Here is a 25,754-nt window from a genome sequence, read left to right on the forward strand (position 1 = left end):
GTGCACTACCTAGGGAATAGGGTTCCATTTGGGACGCAAGTGTTTTATTTACCTATGACAGGCAGCGCCACAGTGATGTTCATGTTACACAGGTGGCCCTGGCAGCACTCAACGATCTGGTCGCGGGAGGGTGGCGTCTTGCAGGTCATCCTGCTCTGCTCGTACACCTTGAAGCAGCCCTTCTGGTAGGCCAGGTCTCCGTCGCTGACCGTCAGACTGGAGAAGCAGTGCTGGCCCATACAGCGCGGCCCGGTGACACATGAGCGCCCCTCGCACACACACTCGTGCTCGCCGGCAGACTTCACTTTATCCTCTGGACAGGTAACAGAAAGACAGAGTAGGGTGAAGTTGCTCCTAGACGCTGATCTTGGGTAAACTTTGAATATTTCCCACTAATGGTTAAGGTTAGGATTGGGTGATGGAAGCTGATCCTAGATCTGTACTTAGGGGACACTTCACCCAGGAGCAAGTTATTCCCCATTCTAACATTTGCTTTCCTGTTTGTAAACAAAATAAATGTGAAGAAACACTATATAGCCTAAAAAATTATATAATAATAATAGAATTGTGATACCATGGATGGTCAGTCCTTGCATCCTATAGCTCTGTCTATGAATTTGAGAGTGGTAACATTTCTCCAGCCCCATCCCGCAGTTATTTACCGAAACATGGGCAGGGATACTCTTTGTTATTGTTTCAACTGCTGATTGCTGCTTTAAGGAATTTCTGTACCTCTAATCATTAATTAAATCTAAATGAATCATGAAACAAAGAAGTGAGATGGACCTTCAGTGAAGCCATGATTATAAAAAATTACAGTAATGATTTCAGTGAAAACAGGGTGGTGGGTTACCTTTCACTGGTGCTTCCACAGTGATGTTCAGGTTACACAGGTGCCCGTGGCAACACTTGACTATGTGGCTGGGAGAGGGAGGGGTGGCGCAGGTGGCTCTCCCCTGGTCGTCATCCTGAAGGCAGCCCTTCTGGGGAACCACAAACCCGTCACTGATCTTCACAGAGGAGAAACACTGCTGGCCCGTACAGCGCTCTAAGCCCTCACACGACCGCCCCTCACACACACACTCATTGTCTTGCAAGACAGGCATCACTTCCTCATCTGTTAAAAAAAAGGAGAGGGAGATCAGAGAAATCCATGAATGCTTGTAATTCTCATTCATTTAGGAGAATATAACAACTCTTCCAGGAGTTTTGTTTATGCACGGATTTCACTTATGTACCCAACTGGCCTTGACGCAATTGAACAATGTAAATGTGTCATTAGCTAAATCTATGTGCAAAGTGGTCATGTGCTGCTTAGGTAGGTAGGTATCGGTAGTGGAAATGTTTATGACTCAGCACATTGCTAGTGCTAAGCCTAGGTTGAAGGAGGGATAAAAGCTTGTGTGCGATGACTCTAATCCAATGAGAACAATGTGTCACCTCTCGCTGGTGTTGCCATTGTGACATTCATGTTACAAAGGTCGCCATGGCAGCACTCCACCGTCAGATTATGGGATGGGGGGCTTTCGCAATTTATGGACTCCTCGCCCCGCCCCACAATGCATCCCTTCTGCTGGACGGACATGGCGTTCTGGACGGAGAGGGCCGAGAAGCACTGCTGGCCAAAGCACCGGTCTCCTCTGTCGCATGACGGCCCACCGCACACACACTCGTAGTCGCTCACGCTCCCCTTAACTGCACAGGAAACACAGTCAGAAGAACAGAAAGACATTGGATAGAACCGAAAAGGAAACACATTTTAAAACCATCGATAATTACATTTACATTTTAGTCATTTAGCAGACGCTCTTATCCAGAGCGACTTACAGTTAGTGAATACATATTTTTTTTATACTGGCCCCCCGTGGGAAACGAACCCACAACCCTGGCGTTGCAAACACCATGCTCTATCAACTGAGCTACATCCCTGCCGGCCATTCCCTCCCCTACCCTGGACGACGCTGGGCCAATTGTGCGCCGCCCATGAGTCTCCCGGTCGCGGCCGGCTGCGACAGAGCCTGGATTCGAACCAGGATCTCTAGTGGCACAGTTAGCACTGCGATGCAGTGCCTTAGACCACTGCGCCACTCAGGAGACTTTGGCATACAGTATACTATGTGGATGTTCGGCATTGTGAATATCATGGTCATATTGTGGTCATGTTAGTGCAAGAGCTTTGGTATATCCAACCTGCCTCATTTACTTCTCTCTTTGATTTGAGAGTTTTATCATTTAGCTGCAACTCTACAGTAGATTATGCAGAATAATAAGTATCCCCAGCCAGACAGTGACAGTGAGAAATCCTCAGTTCTCCCAGAGCTCAGTCTGAGCCTGTCACTGCAGTTGTTAAAAAATGCTGCAAGACAGCGGGGGGAGAGGGAGAGAGACATAGGGAGAAAATGAGAGCCATAACATGCCCTTGACAGGAAGATGTTTAACTCACTACACAGTTTCGGAGCCGTGTACTTGGCCGAATGAATGTGTGTAGTCTCTGAAGAGACACCCTAATGTACCCCAATCTCTTTGTTAGTGAGAGTAGCCATGTTTTTTTAAGGAGATGTGTCAAAATCTTACCTTTCACACTGGAAGAGGGTAAAACCAGAAGTATGAAGACCAGGAAAAACATGTCGCCATCTAACATTGTAGACCTGGAAGACAGGGTAGAAGTTGCGATTAGACCACCAAATTACATTGGAATAATGTGTTCACTAAACATGGACCTGCCCAATAGCTTACAATCTATGTACTCAGAAGATTCCCTGACAAGACGCACACATTTATTTGCATCACACAGAAATTGACAAGCAGCATCTGTATAAATGCCTTTGTCATGTTCACTAAAAGGAATTCAAGCCATTGGTGTGACGGGATAAAAGGAAAGAAAGAGATGAAAGTAAAGGGATTAGATCTAAGAGCACCATGACAGAGGGGAATTTTACTGAGAGAGAAATACCTTCCCTTGTTTTCAGTAAAGAGTCAACACCAAGTTTAAAATGCTCAAGTAAAGTGGGTCTCATGCCTTCCTGTTGTCCTGGCAACAAGGCATTGAGTGGCAAGCAATTGGGCGACTGGTGCTCTCCTATTGGCTGAGCTGTACTGTGAGAGTGAGAGACAGCCTGCTTGGCAGTGAGTGGAGCAGACAGACGCAGGAGAACGAGGAGGAGGACTAGATGATCACAGCAGGGAGCCCAAACAGAAACATTTCAAATGAAGAGGCTGCCTCTAACCCTTCAATATTGCATATGTCTTTAGGCACAACGACATAAATGTACATTTACCTCTGTTTGATTTCAGCTGTGATCTGTCTGACTGATTCAAGCAGAGCCCACCACACTCTACAGCAACACATCCACACTATTCCTGTACCAATTCCACATTGATAAGATTTGATGATTGTTGCTGTTGGCATAAATCTCCCTGCAATTCCGGCACCTATTCCCCATGCAGCGTGTTTTTGACATACTAAGCCCAGGCTGACCGATATCTTGGTAGTGTTTGTGTCTGCCAACTGATAAATACCCCAGTGTGTTTCCCCAAAGCCTTTGTGCCTGCTCCCAGACATAAATGATTAAGCACGTAATGTTAGCATTACCCCCACGTTGCTGTATGGCCCCGCTCACACACAGACCACATGCTGCTTCTTTAATCAGAGCACAAAACAGAGGCTGCCACTGAGAGATAATCAGGGGCTCTGTGCAGAGCAGAGAGGGGGCAGGAGGACAGAGGGGGGCACCCAGGGGGCACAAAAGTATGGCCAGGGGGCAACGAGAGGGCAGAGGGAGGGAGGGGGGGGGGGGGTTCCACTAGATAATGTAGGCAATCTTTCACAAACACAAAGTCCAAATTGGCTACACAAATGTAGGGTTAGGCATAAGGTTAGCATTGTGGTTAAGGTTAGGGTAAAGATTAGGTTTAAAATCAGATTTTAAGAATTACATGTTTAGAAATAGGCGAGCTTTAGCCATAATGACTTTGTGGCTGTGTTAACTAGTGACGACCAGGGAGGGGAGGACACTGAGGAGGAAAGGAGGGGGGCAGGTGAATAGTGGGCCACCCAAAAAGGAAGACAGGGCACAGACAAGTAAAGGGGTATTTATGCCCAACGGAAAAGCATGATTCGGAGCTCCGAAATTCGACATACTCCTGTGCCACATGAAAATTGGAATGTGCCTTATCATTCCTTGCGCAGCCGTGGGTGCAGTGATTCTGTATTTTACCACCAACTCGCTTTGTTCCTTGATCTGATCTACAGTGCCTTCGGAAAGTATTCAGACCCCTTGACTTTTTCCACATTTTGTTACGTTACAGCCTTATTCTAAAATGATGAAATGTTTTTTTTTTTTTTTTTTATCCACACAAACAAACACACATACACACAATACCCCATAATGACAAAGCGAAAACAGGTTTAGAATTTTTTGCAAATGTATTACAAATAAAAAAGAGACTCGAAATTGAGCTCAGGTGCATCCTATTTCCATTGATCATCCTTGAGATGTTTATACAACTTGATTGAAGTCCACCTGTGGTCAATTCAATTAATTGGATATGATTTGGCTGTGGTCTGTGGTCCTCTGTAGCTCAGCTGGTAGATCACAGCGCTTGTAACGCCAAGGTAGTGGGTTCGATCCCCGGGACCACCCATACACACAAAATAATGTATGCACGCGTGACTGTAAGTCGCTTTGGATAAAGCGTCTGCTAAATGGCATATTATTATTTGGAAAGGCACACACACGTCTATATAAGGTCCTACAGCTGACAGTGCATGTCAGCGCATAAACCAAGCCATGAGGTCGAAGGAATTGTCCGTAGAGCTCCGAGACAGGATTGTGTCGAGGCACAAATCTGGGGAAACGTACCAAAACATTTCTGCATCAATGAAGGTCCCCAAGAACACAGTGGCCTCCATCATTCTTGAATGGAAGAAGTTTGGAACCACCAAGACTCTTCCTAGAGCTGGCCGCCTGGCCAAACTGAGCAATCGGGGGAGAAGGGCCTTGGTCAGGGAGGTGACCAAGAACCCAATGGTCACTCTGACAGAGCTCCAGAGTTCCTCTGTGGAGATGGGAGAACCTTCCAGAAGGACAACCATCTCTGCAGCACTCCACCAATCAGGCCTTTATGGTAGAGTGGCCAGACGAAAGCCACTCCTCAGTAAAAGGCACATGACAGCCTGCTTGGTGTTTGCCAAAAGGCACCTAAAGACTCTCAGACCATGAGAAACAAGATTCTCTGGTCTGATGAAACCAAGATTGAACTCTTTGGCCTGAATGCCAAGCATCACGTCTGGAGGAAACCTGGCACCATCCCTACGGTGAAGCATGGTGGAGGCAGCATCATACTGTGGGGATGTTTTTCAGCGGCAGGGACTGGGAGACTAGTCAGGATTGAGGCAAAGATGAACGAAGTAAAGTACAGAGAGATCCTTGATGAAAACTAGCTCAGCTGGTAGAGCACGGCGCTTGTAACGCCAAGGTAGTGGGTTCGATCCCCGGGACCACCCATACACAAAAAAAAATGTATGCACGCATGACTGTAAGTCGCTTTGGATAAAAGCGTCTGCTAAATGGCATATTATTATTTATTATTAAAACCTGCTCCAGGGCGCTCAGGACCTCAGACTGGGGAAAAGGTTCACCTTGCAACAGGACAACGACCCTAAGCACACAGCCAAGACAATGCAGGAGTGGCTTCAGGACAAGTCTCTGAATGTCCTTGAGTGGCCCAGCCAGAGCCCGGACTTGAACCCGATCGAACATCTCTGGAGAGACCTGAAAATAGCTGTGCAGCGACGCTCCCCATCCAACTTGACAGAGCTTGAGTGGATCTTCAGAGAAGAATGATAAAAACTCCCCAAATACAGGTGTGCCAAGCTTGTAGCGTCATACCCAATAAGACTAGAGGCTGTAATCGCTGCCAAAGGTGCTTCAACAAAGTATTGAGTTAAGTGTCTGAATAATTATGTAAATGTGATAGTTTTTTATTTTTAATACATTTGCACAAATTTCTAAAACCCTGTTTTTGCTTTGTCATTGTGGGGTATTGTGTGTAGATTGATGAGGGAAAAAACAAATGTAATCCATTTCAGAATAAGGCTGTAACGTAACAAATTGTGGAAAAAGTCAAGGGGTATGAATACTTTCCGAATGCACTGTAGGCTATGCATCAAAGTAGTATATTTTTCATTGATAACCAAATATATTCATAGCGACTGTTCAAACAATAAACCAAACAACAACGTAGCCTTATTAATCCCCCCAAAAATGTATTTTGTTTAGAAGTAATAACTAGTGATTCCAGGCTATTTTGGGTTTTTTTAAACTGCGAGTCATGTGCTTTTTCTCCACGACTAAAACATGACATATTGTTTGCTGATATGGGAGTGAATACATTCAAGCATCACACTAAAAACTGTGATAATGTTGTAGGTTACACTAGCAAGTAAAATAATATTTTTCAAATTATAAAGCTGATAATTTCACATGGCGATGTGGGAAGCTAATCAACTTCAAAATCACTTCAATTTCAAGATTGCTGTCTTGGTTTAGCTTGGCATTAAACAAGCAGCCCATTTTGCATTAATAACCTAATATAATCCCTGTGACTGTTCAAACAATAAACCAGACAACGTTGTAGCCTTTATTAGAATCCCCCAACATGGTATTTTGTTTAGAAGGGATTACTATGTTATTCTATGCTATTTTGGAAATACAGCTGTAGTCATGTGCTTTTTTCTATCCATGACAAAAAATGATGACATTCTATTTTTAGCTGATATGGGAACAAATACATTGAAGTAGCATATCAAATTGGGTTAATGTTGTAGGTTACACTGACAAATATACAAATATTTGCCAGGGCATATTTTACGTAAATATACATCGGAGCGCAGTGGTCTAAGGCACTGCATCGCAGTGCTAGCTGTGCCACTAAAGATCCTGGTTCGAGTCCAGGCTCTGTCGCAGCCGGCCGCGACCGGGAGACCCATGGGCGGCGCAGAATTGGTCCAGCATCGTCCAAGGTAGGGGAGGGTTTGACCGGCAGGGATGTGGGTTCGTTTCCCACGGGGGGCCAGTATGAAAAAAAAAAAAAAAAAACATGTATGCATTCACTAACTGTAAGTCGCTCTGGATAAGAGCGTCTGCTAAATGACTAAAATGTAAATGTAATTATTTCACATGGAGATGTGGGAAGCTAAAAAGGCTAGCTAGCTATGTTTTTAGCCAGGCTAAAGCTAGCTGCTACTGCTACTACTACTAGCAACTAGCAAGGGCAGACAACTTTTGCTTGCTTTCACCACAAATAAGAAGACAAACAAAAAGACAGCCATCGCCCCCTTGTGAATGGGAGTCTAGGAAACACGGACCGGCGAGGTTATCATGTTACCAAAAGGTGTTTGCTGCTCCAAAAATCAGACTCCACCCACACTCGCATAGATCAATGGAACGAAGCTTGTATCGGCCTTAAGCAAGGACAATGAGGGGGTAGGTTGGTTACAGTGGACAGTATATTTTGGTTAGGGTTTGGTTAGGTTGCAAAATTACGGTAATTATCCCAACATTTTCAGGTTTTCCCAAAGTACTGGTTGGAAGATTCTGGATTTCCTCCTTATTTCCTCCTGATTGCAGAGATTTTGGGGAAAGATACCAGATTTTTGCAACCTTAGGTGAGAACAAACAATACGGGTGCAGAAGCAGATAGGGATGGCATAAAATGACACAGATCTCCCCAACACCCTGATACAGGATGTGGCCCTCCAGGCACTTAATATCCATCCTGACGGATCAATATATCACCTCAATTATCTGCCCAGTGCATCTCAGCCACTTCCACTTAATCTGCCACTAGCCTTTAACTAAATGGGGTGTTTCATTTGCTATCTTTTACATCCCCAAAAAAAATCACTGTCTGTCTGCAGTCTGCCTCCACACAAAGACGAGAATGCAACCCAATTTCTTAAGAGGATAGCCTAGCTTTTGAACCGTATCAAAGGCAAAACCCTATCGCCATCTTGAGAGGACAGCTAGCACCAATGCCGGTGATGAATAACAAGTCGGGTCGGGCAAGGCAGAGTCAGACTGATCTGATGCAGTAGTTTTGTTGAGGGATTAACATGCGCTCCCTCCTGATATTAGAGACCTCCGAGTTGGAGACAAACAAGGCCAGCAGCATCTGCAGAACACATTGAGCAAAGCAGAAAGAGCAGTACGTTTTTAGAGTTGTGTGCCTGTGTTCCCGCTGTCCCTGCATATTGAATTCCCTGGCAGTCTCTTAGCTGCAGTGAGTTCACAGAGTCGACATCCTGACAGGGGTGTGCTGCTTCCCAAACTCCCCGCAACCCCCCCTCTCTCAGTCTCAGGGAGGGAGGCCAGGCAGTTGTCGTTGGCTGCCATTTTCTGTATCTTGGGCTAGTATCTAGTATCACTGTAATAGTCATCCAAGGGAAGGCTAAAACACAAGAGGGGAGATCAAATACAGAGCGCCCTCTACAGTACATAAGCAGAGGATTGGAGCTGGGGTTGGCAGTGGAAAGGCTTTGCTGGGATGTTGTCGTTGAGGACCAAGTGGGACCAAACAAAAATGTGGCCAAGTTGTGGTCAAGGCAGTTCAAAAAAGAATCACGTTTCATGCAGTCTTCCTTCGCTTCCTAAAACTATTCAAAGTCCCTGCTCCTTTTCAAAACCCTAAATTTGCATCAAAATGAACATTTCAGTGTTGACTGTTGAGTCACATGCATACACCAGATATTTGGATTCATCCTCTTTTACCCAACCATCATGATTCCATCATATGTTTGGTTGGTTGTGATATGATTAGATAGTGCTCAAGTAACGATTGGTTCGATGCAGTGTATATTGAGTGAGTGAGTGAGTGAGTGTTGCTTGGGAGCCCTGCAAGAGTTGCAGAGTCATCAGGCTGCCGAGCTAGGAGACAGGAGGTGGAATCTGTGTCTGAGCTGGCATAGTTACCATGGCACAAATAGCCCCAGCGCCAGGGGAGCCACAGGGAGAGAAAGCTGGGCAGAGCAGGGCATAGCTGACCCAGTCTTGGCCTGCTCCGGGGCCCATGCCTCCCCTCACATGTCCCCGTCCCACTCAGCGAGGAGCGTGACACCAGGAACACGCAGATGGCCCGCTCCGAGATAGATGTGGGTGTGACACAGACAGCGCTGGGGGCAAACTAGCCCTCTGTGAGCTCACCTCGCGTTCACACAGCAGACTAGCACAGCATATCGAATCAAACACTCCTCCACCTCTTTCAGAGGGGCAATCTCTGCTCACAGCCAAGTGAATCAGAGCGAACAAAGTAAAGCAGACATAGATTTGCAGTGTTTATTTCGGTTGTTTACTAGACCTGTCTGGAAACTCTAAAGAGAGAGAACCGAGAATAGTCTGAGTTAAAGATAGGTGCAGCTACGATAAATAGAAATACTACTATAGGTTATATGAGGAACAGGCGTATCTCATAACTGCACAACAGATTGCAGCCCATGACTGGTTGTGACATGAAGAACGCCATATACAAACACAAAACAATCCCCCATTCAAATTGAAAATGTGCCAATTTCAACAAACACATTAGATGTTAATGTTTGTTATTACAGTGTACTAGGAGCAGGGAAGAAAATGTCCTTGCTTCCAATTGAACAGCAGAGAAATGCTGCACTTAAGTGTAGTGCTTAAAATCAAGAGCAAGGACAACTTCTGTCTTCCCCAGGCACTGCTGTTTAACTCATCCAATGATTAATCATCGTTTTTTTTGCTTCCATATTTATGCTGCATTTTGCACTTCCATTTAGGGACATTACACTTCAAGAATGTGTCATCCTACAACAAAAAATGCAAACAAAAGAAAATGAATAATCTACAGCGAGAGAGACTGCGCTGTAAAAGCGAAACAATCTAAAGAATTCCTGGGGCCGCAAACAACTCTGCTATGTTAATTAATTACGGCACGCTAGACAGCTAACAACTGGGGGTTGCCATAATCACACTAAATCAGTTCATTGGAAGAAAACACTCATTAACCTATGGAAATCCTCCTCTTTCCTTGCTAGGGGCCTCATCAAATGGGAGATTAAAGATGAAGTGAAAAGCCCCCAGGCAGCCCTCCGTGGGCCCTAGGACCCTATGGAATCTACGGTGGCCCAGTCGGCTCATTCTGACCCTACCGGAGCCCTGCCTGGGTCCGGGCTCTCTCTCCTTTCTCTCTCCAGGGCTTCACTCAGCAGCCGACTTGCTCACAACGTAAGGAATGTCATCAAATGCAAAATGGGCCTTTTCTTGTAAACTCACAGTACTGACACTCCTATCCTGGTAAGAGGCGAGCGCAGCAGGTTTGGTTCTAGGATATTGCAGGAAAGGGTCATTTCAGATACACACATAGGGGCATAATATGTATTAGATCATTTGTAATCAGAGACAAAAGATGTCTTCTCTTTCAGCAGTACTTTTTTTTACCATCACTCTGGCTTCGACAACAACCAGAGACCCTCCTGAAAACAGGCCATTTTGTTTCTCCTTAGTCTCAGATTATCCATTCCTCACTGAGTAGAATGAAGGATGTTGGCAGGGACTAATGATATAGTCAGACAACCTTGTTTACCTTGAAATTACATTGGATTGAGGAGATGGAGATTGCTACAGGTTTGATCCCATTGAATACAGCAGAGGATCTGAACGAGACATAACTCTGTAGCCTTCAGCCTCAACCTCTGACACTTTGTACAGGTGAGACTTGAGAGCAAGAAAGGAAAAATGTATGATTGCACCATCACAGAAGCTCTAAAATGTTCTAAAACCTCAAGCATAGAGTGAATTCCTGAACAATCAAATAAAGAAGGTGGTTTGTGCTACAGAGATGAATCAAGGGCAATTATTCAAGCACCACTGAAGACATTCCAAGACAAGAAGTCAGCATATTGATGGCCAGAGTATACTGCACCCGGCCGCAGTCACCATGGCACTGCGAAGTTCACTGTAGGGACCACCATCACAACACTCGACACGGCCAATTCAAACACTGTCTTTATGACCTTTAGCAATGTTTGCCTAAAGTGGAATGCACAAACATTCTCCCTCCGAATGACCCACTGATAAAGTTTAGTGTGCTGGAGTGACACGGCTCTCCAAGAGCACCTTGATTTGTAGCACACAGACCCTTGTTCCACCTCTTCTCCATTGTCAGACCTGATTGGTCACATTGGGCTCCCGGACAAGGATCCAAAGATACAGTGTGGGCTTCGAGAGGCGAAACGTCTTAAGACTATAAAACTACAGTATGGTAGCAATGAGAAGAAGAATCATAGGCGACATCACCAAGCACAGAATTTAAATCTGTTTCTATTGATTTTATGTCCTGTGGCAGAAACAGCCCATTCTCAATGGCAAAGCTGACTTTCTGCCACAAGATCAGTCTCCCCAGCCACACACATCACCCCCACTCTAGTCCTGCGTGTCTACCTGTCAGCTTGAGTCTTCCCACACTGACTGAGTCCCACACAGCACTACTGCAGCTGGACCATCACAGTCACACCTTCCTGTCAATGGAAGCTTTATGACCTGGGTTTTCTGATATTCCTGAGTGAGAATTCTTCGTAGGAGTGGGACCAACTCCCATTCAATTGTTCTTTCAATTACAGAGAATAGGTGACAAGACATTATAGATTATCTGGTGGATCTCCGCTCTCATTGATCTTGAAGCATAGGAGCACACAAAAGTTTCACTGTTCAATAGCATTTTTTTGTGTCTGGTTATGTTGTTGAATAATCTGGGAACATAATGTCATATTGAGAACAGAGATAATAGGTGACAGATTTGGGGCTCTTTATAAATGTATAAAAATATCAGGTGTTAGCTAGCTTCCTTACAAAGCCATGGAGATATAACAAATAACAGCATTGTAACAAGTGTAGAGAGGAGTAGGCAGGAGGCAGTCGCAGGTTTAGAACTACTGAATTTATTAAAGCACCATAGCTTAAAGCGGGACGAAACCCACAGAACTAAATATAAAGTACTCAGGAAATACAGTGGGGGAAAAAAGTATTTAGTCAGCCACCAATTGTGCAGGTTCTCCCACTTAAAAAGATGAGCGAGGCCTGTAATTTTCATCATAGGTACACGTCAACTATGACGGACAAAATGAGGGAAAAAAATCCAGAAAATCACATTGTAGGATTTTTAATGAATTTATTTGCAAATTATGGTGGAAAATAAGTATTTGGTTAATAACAAAAGTTTCTCAATACTTTGTTATATACCCTTTGTTGGCAATGACAAAGGTCAAACGTTTTCTGTAAGTCTTCACAAGGTTTTCACACACTGTTGCAGGTATTTTGGCCCATTCCTCCATGCAGATCTCCTCTAGAGCAGTGATGTTTTGGGGCTGTCGCTGGGCAACACGGACTTTCAACTCCCTCCAAAGATTTTCTATGGGGTTGAGATCTGGAGACTGGCTAGGCCACTCCAAGACCTTGAAATGCTTCTTACGAAGCCACTCCTTCGTTGCCCGGGCGGTGTGTTTGGGATCATTGTCATGCTGAAAGACCCAGCCACGTTTAATCTTCAATGCCCTTGCTGATGGAAGGAGGTTTTCACTCAAAATCTCACGATACATGGCCCCATTCATTCTTTCCTTTACACGGATCAGTCGTCCTGGTCCCTTTGCAGAAAAACAGCCCCAAAGCATGATGTTTCCACACCCATGCTTCACAGTAGGTATGGTGTTCTTTGGATGCAACTCAGCATTCTTTGTCCTCCAAACACGACGAGTTGAGTTTTTACCAAAAAGTTATATTTTGGTTTCATCTGACCATATGACATTCTCCCAATCCTCTTCTGGATCATCCAAATGCACTCTAGCAAACTTCAGACGGGCCTGGATATGAACTGGCTTAAGCAGGGGGACACGTCTGGCACTGCAGGATTTGAGTCCCTGGCGGCGTAGTGTGTTACTGATGGTAGGCTTTGTTACTTTGGTCCCAGCTCTCTGCAGGTCATTCACTAGGTCCCCCCGTGTGGTTCTGGGGTTTTTGCTCACCGTTCTTGTGATCATTTTGACCCCACGGGGTGAGATCTTGCGTGGAGCCCCAGATCGAGGGAGATTATCAGTGGTCTTGTATGTCTTCCATTTCCTAATAATTGCTCCCACAGTTGATTTCTTCAAACCAAGCTGCTTACCTATTGCAGATTCAGTCTTCCCAGCCTGGTGCAGGTCTACAATTTTGTTTCTGGTGTCCTTTGACAGCTCTTTGGTCTTGGCCATAGTGGAGTTTGGAGTGTGACTGTTTGAGGTTGTGGACAGGTGTCTTTTATACTGATAACAAGTTCAAACAGGTGCCATTAATACAGGTAACGAGTGGAGGACAGAGGAGCCTCTTAAAGAAGAAGTTACAGGTCTGTGAGAGCCAGAAATCTTGCTTGTTTGTAGGTGACCAAATACTTATTTTCCACCATAATTTGCAAATAAATTCATTAAAAATCCTACAATGTGATTTTCAGGATTTTTTTTCTCAATTTGTCTGTCATAGTTGACGTGTACCTATGATGAAAATTACAGGACTCTCTCATCTTTTTAAGTGGGAGAACTTGCACAATTGGTGGCTGACTAAATACTTTTTTTCCCCACTGTAGTAGGAGATTCCTCTCAGGAAAACAAGCAACATATACAATGACCAACAAAGACAAATGACAGAGGGAGTATATATACAGTGATAGAGTGGGGATTGGAACCAGGTGTGTGTAATGATGACGGGACAAGTCCGGGGGTTGATGAGTGAAGGGCGTTTGCCAGCAGCAGGTTCGGCAGCAGCTAGAAGGCCGGCGACGCCGAACGCCTGAGCTGGACAGGGGGGGGAGCCAAACCGAAGGCTGGTGTGACAAGCATCACAAAATGGAAAAGGAAAGGAAGTCCAAGTTGAACTGCAGCACACCACAGACGCACATATGTTCGATATTAGAGAGTGTAACTAATGTTAGTCTTAAAGGGATACTTCGGGATTTTTGTAACAAGGCCCTTTATCTACTTCCCCAAAGTCAGAAGAACTCATGGATACCGTTTTTATGTCTATGTGTCCAGTATGAAGGAAGTTAGAGGTAGTTTTGTGAGCCAATGCTAACTAGCGTTAGCACAATGACTAAATCTATGGGTATCTGCTAGCAGATAAATAAATCCTGGAAACGATGTTTGGTTGCAGAGGAGAGGCTATAGGGTCTTCTCAAACTCATGTAATGAAACGTAATGTGATACTTTGAGTATTTACAAGTCATGCCAAAAATGGCGTCTTTGTTATTCTCTTCAACCATCAGCTTATTACATAAGTATTAAATCACACAAAACCGTACATGCCACACAATTCTAATACTGCTCATTTTAACTTTCCAAACACAGACTTGACTTAAATAAGGGAATCCTTAAATAAATGAATGTACAATCACACAAATCAAGGGATCGATCAAAACAGAGGTCACTGCTAAATTAGGGAATTGATCATTGTTTAATTCTATTAGTAAACTAAATCCACTCCAAAGCCCAGGAATGGAGAGAGGCAGAGAAACCAAACAGAGCCATAACTTTCCCCCTAACAACTGAGCGATAAGAGCTTTGAAGCGAGTGAAGCGCTCATAAAATGTGTATTGCAGATGGTCTCCAGTGCAGTCATGGGGTAATAGGAGAGAGGGGCCAGGAACACTGCAGATCTTTGTCTGCTTTAGTCTGCATAGACAGCAGACTCCAGTCTCCTCAATTTGCCTTTCACCCACATCTGCAGAGAGAATAGAACTAGAAATCAATAACCCACTGGAGAACCACCAAAGGAGAGGAACCTGGAAGCAGACACACACACACAGAAGTAGGACCAAAGTCTGGCTGGGGCACAGTCGCTGTCTGACTTCCTGTCTAGCACCAAGCCGAGGCTACAGAGCCCGCTAAGCCCCAGACGACTAGGCTACACTCATCCTGATATGTTTCGGCTGCACTAGGCTTATGATTATTAAAGGCTCAAGGATGTTAACTAAAAATAACACTGTCCTAAAAAGCAGTGGAAAATGGGGTGAAACAGGCAATGCAACCCACATGCTGTGTTCCTCTGCAGCCCCGCCTCATCCACAACTGCTTGGTCCAATGCTAATCCAAACAGAAAACTAAAAGTACAACTTACTCGCATGTCAGCGTGCGGCACATAAGGTCAGGAGTGCCAACCTCACAGCTGATGGGTCCTTAAAACCTCATCAGTCCCAGGAAATGCCACAGTGAAAAAGCTCAAATTCACTACTTTCATTCATCTGCTTTCTCTGCCCTCATATTTAGCCTCACAACGAACTGTTTTACCATTTGCTTTTCAGGACAACCAGGGCTACAAGGAGAACACAAAACAATTTGAAATAAACCGTTGCATTCATGAGTTTTATTGACAAATGTCAATAAAACATTAAAGTCCGCCAAGCAAAAACCGGGAATTTTTTATTTATTTATAAGAATGCTGTAAGTACAGAAATTGTTTGCTCAGTGGGAAATTAATATCCAAGTAGTCAGTGACAACTGTGTGGAGTTTAACAACAACTATGTGAGCTTATTACAGTATTATAGGCACCATGTCCTGGGATTTCCTATGATCTTCTATGTAGAACTTCTTACCTTCTAACGACTCGTGTAGCTTGTAAGCGTCATAGAGCGAAACACAGCTCTAGCTCAGGACCCGTTAACGAATGGTTGGTATTAGCGGATGCAGAAGAAATAGACGAATCAAATGCAACAACCCAGCAGTCTGTAGCTCAAACACACAATGTTTAAAATGGGTTAGAAATCCAAAACGCGCAGGCGTCATGGTGAGACTGTAGGAGATTGCTGCTCTGTCGTTGGAGTCTCTGCCAAGTCCCACCCCCTCTCTCTTCCTCCGTCCCTCCCTCCCCTTCTCTCTCTCTCTCTCACACACACACATTCATACACACAGGGATACAACCAACCAACCACACACAGAGTGACACTACCTCCTATTCTCTCTCACCCCCAGGCTGGTTTGAGACGGAGGCACTTACACCACCACGCCTGAGCCAGCCCCAGATTCCTGCTCAGACTTGAAGCCCTGCGTCTCCGTGCATGGCACAGACTGTTGTTAATGACAAAGTGTGTAACTTGATCCTCTCGCAGTCCAGCCAGGGCTCCCTCGCGCTCTCTCGGAGCAAGGCAAGCTCTTCCCTTCTCCCTCTGCTCTGCTCTCGTATTGTCTCAGCCCATACTGCCAGCTGTTTCTGACAGCCAAATTACTGTGCACAGAGAAATGATTGCTGTCGGAGGACTATTTTTCCATCTCGCTCTTTCTTTCTCTCTCGCCTCTGCATTCTGAAATGTTCAGGCCTCAGTGGGCAAATTATACACTTTGTGGTGCACTGAAAGAGCAGCTGCAGAACGGATCTGCTGAGGAGAGGCCAGCATATCTGCTCCAATAGAAGTGGATATCATGTAATGTGGAAATAATGACTTTGATAATGTTTATGAGAGAGAATTAGAAACCTGAGTTTGGGAAACCCTGAACTAACCCAACATGAACACTTGGTATTGAAATTAACTTGAACAAAATATAAACATCAGAAAATAGAACATTTCTGGTTGCTGTACTCAGGCATAATATCCCAGTAGATAAAGGGTGCATGAATCAAACAGCCTCTAGAGATCCGTAGATAATAGTCCATAAGTAAAATAAAGGTTTGAAAATACATTAAGGAGTTATAATAAGGGAAACATGGTAATATCCAGAATCACATAGGCAAGATATCATTACAATAATATGGGTTGTTCCACCATCAGCAAAGCTTTAATAAACCTTTTCCATTGCTTTGACGGCTACTTGAAATTAACTTTACATCTTTATGGAAGAAAGGAGTGCTAAAGCTCTGAGGAGTCTACCATAGATTTTCACAACATTCATTAGTGTCACTGTCAGGAGGGACACTGGAGAAAGAGACCTTATCAGGACGTTATGGGTGAGCAGGCATGATCAAGTCAGATGGACCTTTCACGTCAGCTGAATAGAGTGGGAGCCCTGTCTCCGTCCAGACTGACTGACATCGTGCTATCTGACCACTATCAGCAGACTCTAGGAATCAGCTAACCTAGTGAGACACTCCAGATCACCAACGACTCACAGCTCCATTAGTAGGTACAAACATCCAACACAGCTCTACTATTCTGAACAACTTTCCTCATAGCAATTTCTATCAATTATATGCACCATTTCTAGCATTGTTTCATAGACAGGTCAGAGCTACAGATTCCCTTCAATATTGATGCCAACCAAAGAAATGACTAGTGATCAACACTCATTTGTGTATTCCAAACTGTCTAGAAGTCTATTCCATGACCAAATTCACCTGCCAATACACACATTGTTCACATGTGTGACAATGTCAACAGTAGGGCAGTCAATCATCAGCTTCAAAAATAGACTATTTTCAAGGTTCTAGGTGAGCTGTGAGGCATACCTGCCTCGACACATTACGATGATCTCACATAGTAGTCGCCACTGTAACCAGATTACTCAGACAGCCAAACATTTACACAACATCATCATGACCTCTTGACTCATTTGAGCATGGAGGCTAACCTTGGAGACTTTATGACACACTGATGCCTATGGGATGTAAGGAGATGATTTGTTTCATCAATTAGAAGGGACTAAGGGACAACTGATAATATTAATATTGACATTCACAGCCAATAACTGATTTAGTGTGTGTATAACCTGTTTGAGAAGTGTATTGAAAAAAGCAGGACCTCTAAATGATGATACCAATGACTTGTAAGTGTTACTATAAGGATTTTTGTTTAGTCATCATTCTTTTCAAATGAAATATGCACCACATTCAGATGCACCAGTCTGCTTTCTTTGCCTTGCAAATGCGTTTCAAATCTTCAAACCCATGATAATTGTATGACTTTTTTTTGCGCCTAATTTCTGTGATAGGGTTTGTCTTAAAACATACTAGTGCAACACGTAATGCAGAAATATTGAATACGTACATGCTATATAAAAAGTGTTCATATTATGTAATGTAGCCCAAGTGAGGCCAAAATTAATTAGTTAGTGTGCTGTCTGTGCATGCTCTTAATTAGTTAGTGTGCTGTCTGTGCACACAAAGTGAACTGTGAACTATCAGGTAGTAATCAATGTGTGCTCCAATGTCGTTAAATATTTATAGTTCTTCCCCCTCTCTGGCTACAGGACCATTGTGATGCTTATTGCCCAGCGTGGGCTTGATGGAGGCACACGATCAAGAAGGAGTGATGCTCCCAACAAAGTCTACATGACAAAGACACACTAACAAAGTGAAAAAATGTGATGCAATTTTCAGCCTACGAGTGACTGTAACCGCTGAGCATAGAAAATCGCCGCCAAACAAATACCCAAAATCTTCACATATTTCAGTTAACGGGAGTTTGCGTTGGCTATTGTGGTATTCCTGTCTAGGCTTCTGTAAATAATAACACAAATGTTTTCCTCCACAACAGTAATTTTCTATTGTTTCTTGTTTCTCCAGATTGAAATTTGTTTTGCCTAAAGAATAGTATATATAGGCCTAGTATTTCAAAGAGAGAAATTCACCTTATCTGGTTGACTTAAAGCTTGTCAGAGACTGAATGTGGCACTCGCTGCCTTATTAAGCGAGAAAACAACTGTGATAGTGGGCTACAGACAAGGCTACATTTGTACTATTTAGGGTCCCCGCAAGTCCAAAGAATAGGCTACGCCTAGAACTCTAGCCTACAGGTAGCCACACATTCCTAATAAAATATATAATTCTAAAAACAAACCAAAACAACTTACCTTGCATGTAAAACTTCCGAAGTGATTTGAGGACGCACAGACGTAGTCAGGCTATTCTGCAAGTCAGGCTATTCTGCAATCTCCCGAAAATTCACCGACAATAGCCTAACGTTATTTGTTTTGTTTCTTAAAAGCAAGACTCCGGTTTCAGCCGACATTGCCCTTCTTCGGCGTCGATACTATGTTACAATTCAACGAATGTTCATAATCTAAAGTGATGCAAAGTTGCGGTCAGTAACTTTGCCAGCGTTCCATAAGCTTTGGTGTTCTTCACTCGATATACGAACGGTAAAAACCCCTAACACCATATCTTATGTAGCGGAGCTAGGCTACGGCAAATCCTAGGAGGAAGTAGCCTGCAACTCACTGTAATTAGAGGACCATTACCACATCATTTCCTCTGCGCATATTTCCACACCAGCCACCTGGGGAGGCGGTCATCTATGACATTTGAATTTGAAATGTATACATTTTCAGTCATCTGACTTGAAAAACATGCATGTTAGGAAAATATTATAGCCAATGTAATAGTGTTCAACAAATTCTCATCCATGAGACCTACATTCAAGAACAAAAAATCACTGAATAGCCATACGCTACTTTATAAAATATACGGAGCCATAATATAAAACCAACCTTAGACATATCAAATCGAGTTAGATCAGTATGGAAGCTCATTCCTGCCACCAAAAATAAATACCTCTGACTACCAGTTATGAGATAGTAAGCAGGGTTGGTTAGGTTACTTTCTAAATGTAATCCGTTACAGTTACTAGTTACCCGTCCAAAATTGTAATCAGTAACATACTTTTTTGATTACCCCCAACTCAGTAACGTAATTTGATTACTTTCGATTACTTTTAGATTACTTTCCATTTAAGAGGCATTAAAAGAAGGCAAAAATGAATATTACCAATTGAACGATATCTATTGCAGGATAAATCAATGTTAGAGTTTACATTGCTGGCCATTAATGGATGTTGCATTTTACTTTATGTGTTGGTTATGTAGGCTTCTTTTAACCCATTGCTTTCTACTACAGATAAAAATACGATTAGTTTATATCTTTACATTAAAAACCAAAGTCTATCAGATTTCCAGTCATTCCAATTAATTGAATACCCCTTGATCTTCAAGAATATGACTTGGAAATATAGATTTGCCAAATTGTTTTACCTGAGCATAATCATTTTTTGGAACTCAGTCGGGGGCTCAACTTACTGTTGAGAGTTAGAATAGTAGGATAGACAAGATGCAATTTAGAAATGCTGTTGTGCATCTGCAGTTTTTCTCATGTTATGTCAGTCACAGACTGTCACTCAATTAGCCATGTCAGCTAACAATTTTTACATTGTTAAGTTATTCTAGCCAGCTATCTAAACTTGTATTAATAATGGCCGAATACCAACTGGGCATGCAGGGCACGTGCCCAGGTGCCCTTACCTCCAGGCAGCCCCCATTGATTTTGTTAGTCACTCTCACTCAGATATCATTGACATGTCATAAATCATGGCAAAATGTGTAGAAATGCAGGTAATTAGCTTTCTCTCTGCTGTCAGGAGGGGGGTGACTAAAGTGTTTTTTCCGTGAGGTAGGGGGCACCCATCCAAATCTCACTTAGGGCCTGTCATGCCAAATAGTGTCCCCCTGCCAGCTAGCTAGCCAAATAGTTTTATTTAGCTAAAGTTAGCTAGCTAGCTGGCTAGCTACTGTAACTGGTATGGTAGCGTTCTGTTTGTATGTAACTTGCACTTCAATGACATCCCTCGAGGAGATTTTCTTTTATCTTTCCAACCAGGCAAAGTACTATGAAGGCACCACTGATCTCGACAAGAGGCATAACATTCAGAGAAATTCACAATTCAGGGTAACGTTAAGCAGTTAACTTCTAGTAGATAACTGGACGAATCAAACTATGTACAACCATTTTCAACAACCATTTTCTATATAGCTAGTTGGTCATCTACATGTTACTAGCTATACATATATAGTTATATGTCTGTCATATTGAGGTATCTAGCTATAAATTAAACCTGATCAATCAAATGGATAGGTTTAACCAATTATGATAATTCCAAATGCCCTTAACTAGGTGTCTTTGCTAGACAGACACAGAGAGATAGAGAGGGGGGGATAGAGAGGAAGAAAGTGAGAAAGAAAGGATGAAAGTGAGAGCGGGAGAGAGAGAGAGGTGGGAAGAGAGTGGAAGACAGACAGAGAGAAATATGTAGAGAGAGAAATAGAGAGAGAAAGACAGCAGTGCAAATGTACTTAGACTTGAGTATTTCAACAACTCGTCTCTTCCAACTTGTTAGGCAATCACATGTATCTACGGTGTTAAGGATGGCCTGCCACACAGAAGGGTGATTTTTACTAAGGAGGAGAAGGAGGCCGTGCTGACCGAGATGCATGCTGGCCATTTCGGAGTGAAGCGCATGATTGCCAAAATCAACCTACGCTTCTTCTCACGGGGAATTGACAAGGAGGTGGACAGCTGGGCAAGTGAAATAAGCTTTGTTTACCAATCACATTCTATTATATCTGAAATTATTATGATTTCAATTAATGTAATATCAGAGAGCACACAATGTCTCAATGTGTCACTTTTTGCTTAAAGGTCAGTACCCTGTCTAGCCTGCTAGAAGTTTGAGAGGGTGAAGACTGTGGCGCCTGTGTTGAAGTCCATCAAAGTTGTTTCACCATGGCACATGATCGGTAAGTGTCCCAATTCAAATTTTGCCCTGATAAGTTGTTTTGTAACGGTTGCTTCATTTGACCACAGCAGAGTTCAATATTAAAGAATGTGTGTGTGTGTCAGTATCCTTAAAAATATGAAAATCTGCATACTGTATGACACAGATACGAGTAAGTATAAATTCATCTTCTCTCTAACACTTTAAATGTTAGGGGTGGACCTCATTGGACCCTTCACAGAATCCAGGAATGGCAACAGCTGGTGTCTGACGGTGACCGATCACTTTACCAAGTGGGTGGAGGCAATACCCATTAAGGTCAGTAAAGGAAGAGAACATGCTTAACTCTAAATTCCCTTCTGTAACCCATCAAAAAGGGTGCTTGGAACCAAAAATTGATTTTCGCTTTGTATGATACCCATCAAGGACGAGACTGGCAAGGCCACCTCCAAGGCGACGATGGACATCTTCCACACCCACGGTTCTCCTGAGGTCATCTTGAGTGACCGAGGTCATGAACGCTGGAACAAGGTACGGATGTTATAGGTTATATTCTATCACCAATGGTTTGTTTTATTAATTTTTTACAATTTGTTTTTGTTTTTCCATGGTACATAATCAGACATATTTCAATATCTTACAGTGTCAATAGATATCGCTTTCCTACCCCCCTCCTCCAGGTTTGGTGAATGGACCAACCAGAACCTCAAGACTGCCATAGGCAAGTCCCTTGACGGGTACCAGGAACGGTGGGAGAACAACCTGAAGGTAATTATCTTTGCACACAATAGCAGTGTCCAGGCCTCCACCAAGTAGGGACAGAGGTAAACAATGCAATTGTATATACAATTATTGCATATACTGTAGTCTTTCAAATTTGTGATTGACTTAGTGTTGTTTGTCTATTGCTATTTTTGTATAACGTACTTTCAGATCACTGAATCCCCACCTGATGTGGTGGAAATTGTCAAACCAGATCAGCACGCCTTCGAGGACCACCTTCAGGCACGGACTGAGAAGGATGTGGAGGTTTATGACCAGGTAAAAATGATTGTCCGCTGTTAATTTATTTTCTGGCCCTCCAAGAGATATGTAAGAAATGTATTTGTAATATGAAACATAATCGCATTTATTCCTGTTATCAATCAAGGTGAGACTGAACATGGAGAAGGCGCAGGAGAAACAGAAGGAGAGCTACCGGAGCAGAATCAAGAAGGGGACCAAGTGCTTCAACATCCGGGTGAATGACTTGGTTTGGAAGAAGGAGGAAAAGAAGGCAAGACCTGGGAAACCTCGCTGCTCTTTTGCTCCTAGCTAGGGTCACCATCTGTTAACGTGAATATAAAACATGACATTTACATTTTAGTCATTTAGCAGACGCTCTTATCCCGAGCGACTTACAGTTAGTGAGTGCATACATGTTTTCATACTGGCCCCCCGTGGGAAACGAACCCACAACCCTGGCATTGCAAGCGCCATGCTCTACCAACTGAGCTACATGGGGCACACAAAATAACCTAAAGCAAGTTTTAGTTTACCTAACACTGATATTTTTTACATTTTCTCTTCCTAGGGTTACCTCGGTGGAAGCCAACAATCTTCCCCAGTTGGATGGTCGACCACTGAAAGCCCTGACGCCCTACGTTCCCACGGGGGGCCAGTATGAAAAAAAAAAAAAAAAAAGTGTAATGTAAGTCGCTCTGGATAAGAGCGTCTGCTAAATGACTAAAATGTAAATGTAAAAATGTAAAGCCCAATAGACAAAGTATGTTAAGCTTTGGTGGACATTTGAGAAAGCAAGAAATGGTAGTAATGCTGAGCTTATAAAGATATACCTCTTCAATTTACCTTTCCAAATGACTTTAGGACCATCGACTGTCCGAGCCCCCCAGGAGGTATCCCATCCACCAGAGCCAGTGAGTTCGGATCAGTCTGATTCTCTGTGCGCTGAGTCGGAGGGGGACCAGCTTGAGGTAAGCTATACCTTTCAAAACTGTTGAAAGTACATATCTCCCATTTATAATACTGCACTAATCCATCAAATCTTCTCACAGTAAAGTGTAACCTGTGTGTTTGCTTGTTTACGTCTCTGTATCCTACCCTGTTCCCTTTAACTCTGCTCCTGTTCTCCAGGACCTAGGGGTTCTGCCCAACACCCAGACATGGATCCACCTGATGTCCTCCATTACCAACCACCCTCCAACTTTTCATTACATAATCTACAGCTACGGTTATTGTCATGTTCTCATTATCTGCTAAAAGGTTTTCTTGCTCTATCATAGAGAGCATCAGTGCCTGGACTTTGCAGTCTCCCTCTTCAAGTCTCCCTTCCGAGACTGGCTGCCTGTTGAGAACAAGTCACAGGTAGTACCTCCCACCCACACAGCAACCACCTCCTCTATATTCCACACACCAGAATTCAGTATTTTAGTCTATGATTGCCATGTGTACAAAAAATCTGTGAAAAAAAATGAATGACACAACTGTACCAAAAAAGTATCAACGTTTATGTATTAAAATCTTTAATATTGCCAGGTTGGTTTTCACAGCTGTTTCAAAAGATGTTGATTATTGTAGGTTGTAAGGTATCCTTTGATGGTATTTATTTGTTCCACATTATTAATTGTTGTATACTAGGACCTACAATAGATACATATACAGTGCCTTTGGAAAGTATTCAGACCCCTTGACTTTTTCCACATTTTGTTTGGTTACAGCCTTATTTAAAATAAAATAAAAATAAATTGTTTTTCCCCCCTCATTAATCAACACACAATACCCCATAATGACAAAGCAAAAACAGGTTTTTAGACATTTCTGCTAATTTATACCCAAATAAATATCACATTTACATAAGTGTTCAGACCCTTTACTCAGTACTTTGTTGAAGCACCTTTGGCAGCGATTACAACCTCGAGTCTTCTTGGGTATGACACTACAAGCTTGGCACACCTGTATTTGGGGAGTTTCTCCCATTCTTCTCTGCAGATCCTCTCAAGCTCTGTCAGGTTGGATGGGAAGCGTTGCTGCACAGCTATTTTCAGGTCTCTCCAGAGATGTTCGATCGGGTTCAAGTCCGGGATCTGGCTGGGACACTCAAGGACATTCAGAGACTTGTCCCGAAGCCACTCCTGCCTTGTCTAGGCTGTGTGCTTAGGGTCGTTGTCCTGTTGGAAGGTGAACCTTTGCCCAAGTCTAAGGTCCTGAGCGCTATGGAGCAGGTTTTCATCAAGGATCTCTCTGTACTTTGCTCCGTTCATCTTTCCCTTGATCTTGACAGGTCTCCCAGTCCCTGCTGCTGAAAAACATCCCCACAGCATGATGCTGCCACCACCATGCTTCACCGTAGGGATGGTGCCAGAGTTCCTCCAGACGTGACGCTTGGCATTCAGGTCAAAGAGTTCAATCTTGGTTCATCAGACCAGAGAATCATGTTTCTCATGGTCTGAGAGTCCTTCAGGTGCGTTTTGGCAAACTCCAAGCGGGCTGTCATGTGCCTTTTACTGAGGAGTGGCTTCAGTCTGGCCACTCTACCATAAAGGCCTGATTGGTGGAGTGCTGCAGAGATGGTTGTCCTTCTGGAAGGTTCTCCCATCTCAACAGAGGAACTCTGGAGCTCTGTCAGAGTGACCATCGGGTTCTTGGTCACCTACCTGACCAAGGCCCTTCTCCCCGATTGCTCAGTTTGGCTGGGCGGCCAGCTCTGGGAAGAGTCTTGGTAGTTCCAAACTTCTTCGATTTAAGAATGATTGAGGCCACTGTGTTCTTGGGGACCTTCAATGCTGCAGACATGTTTTGGTACCCTTCCCCAGATCTGTGCCTCAACACAATCCTGTCTCAGATCTCTACGGACAATTCCTTCAACCTCATGGCTTGGTTTTTGCTCTGACATGCACTGTCAACTGTGGGACCTTATATAGACAGGTGTGTGCCTTTCCATATCATGTCCAATCAATTGAATTTACCACAGGTGGACTTCAATCAAGTTGTATAAACATCTCAAGGATGATCAATGGAAACAGGATGCAATCAATTTCGAGTCTCATAGCAACGGGTCTGAATACTTATGTAAATAAGGTATTTCTGTTTTTTATTTTTAAGAAATTAGTAAAAAATTCTAAGAACCTGATTTTGCTTTGTCATTATGGGGTATTGTGTGTAGATTGTTGAGGGAATTTTTTTCTTTAATCCATTTTAGATTAAGGCTGTAACGTAACAAAATGTGGAAAAAGTCAAG

The 25,754-nt window shown here is 43.4% G+C and overlaps 1 protein-coding gene across 3 annotated transcripts in view; it reads right to left on the minus strand.

Moving 5' to 3' along the window:
* LOC311143599 (activin receptor type-1-like) overlaps positions 1 to 19,194 on the minus strand; it is a 39,223-nt gene extending 20,029 nt beyond the window's left edge. The window contains exons 1-5 of one of the 3 annotated variants that reach the window (XM_084179452.1): positions 18,825 to 19,194; positions 2,575 to 2,648; positions 1,441 to 1,695; positions 854 to 1,117; positions 53 to 313 (exon numbers count right to left, since the gene is read on the minus strand). In XM_084179452.1, coding sequence (XP_084035578.1) covers positions 53 to 313; positions 854 to 1,117; positions 1,441 to 1,695; positions 2,575 to 2,641 — 847 coding nt within the window. In that variant the 5' untranslated portion in view covers positions 2,642 to 2,648; positions 18,825 to 19,194. Of the gene's footprint in view, positions 1 to 52; positions 314 to 853; positions 1,118 to 1,440; positions 1,696 to 2,574; positions 2,649 to 15,637; positions 15,832 to 18,824 lie in introns of those variants that run through there. The other 2 variants (XM_084179451.1, XM_084179450.1) reach the window with 2 other exon arrangements.
* Positions 19,195 to 25,754: the final 6,560 nt, after the last annotated feature.

The sequence above is a fragment of the Coregonus lavaretus genome, assembly GCF_964263955.1.
Source record: "Coregonus lavaretus genome assembly, chromosome: 16".
In the NCBI taxonomy this organism is placed as follows: Eukaryota; Metazoa; Chordata; class Actinopteri; order Salmoniformes; family Salmonidae; genus Coregonus; species Coregonus lavaretus.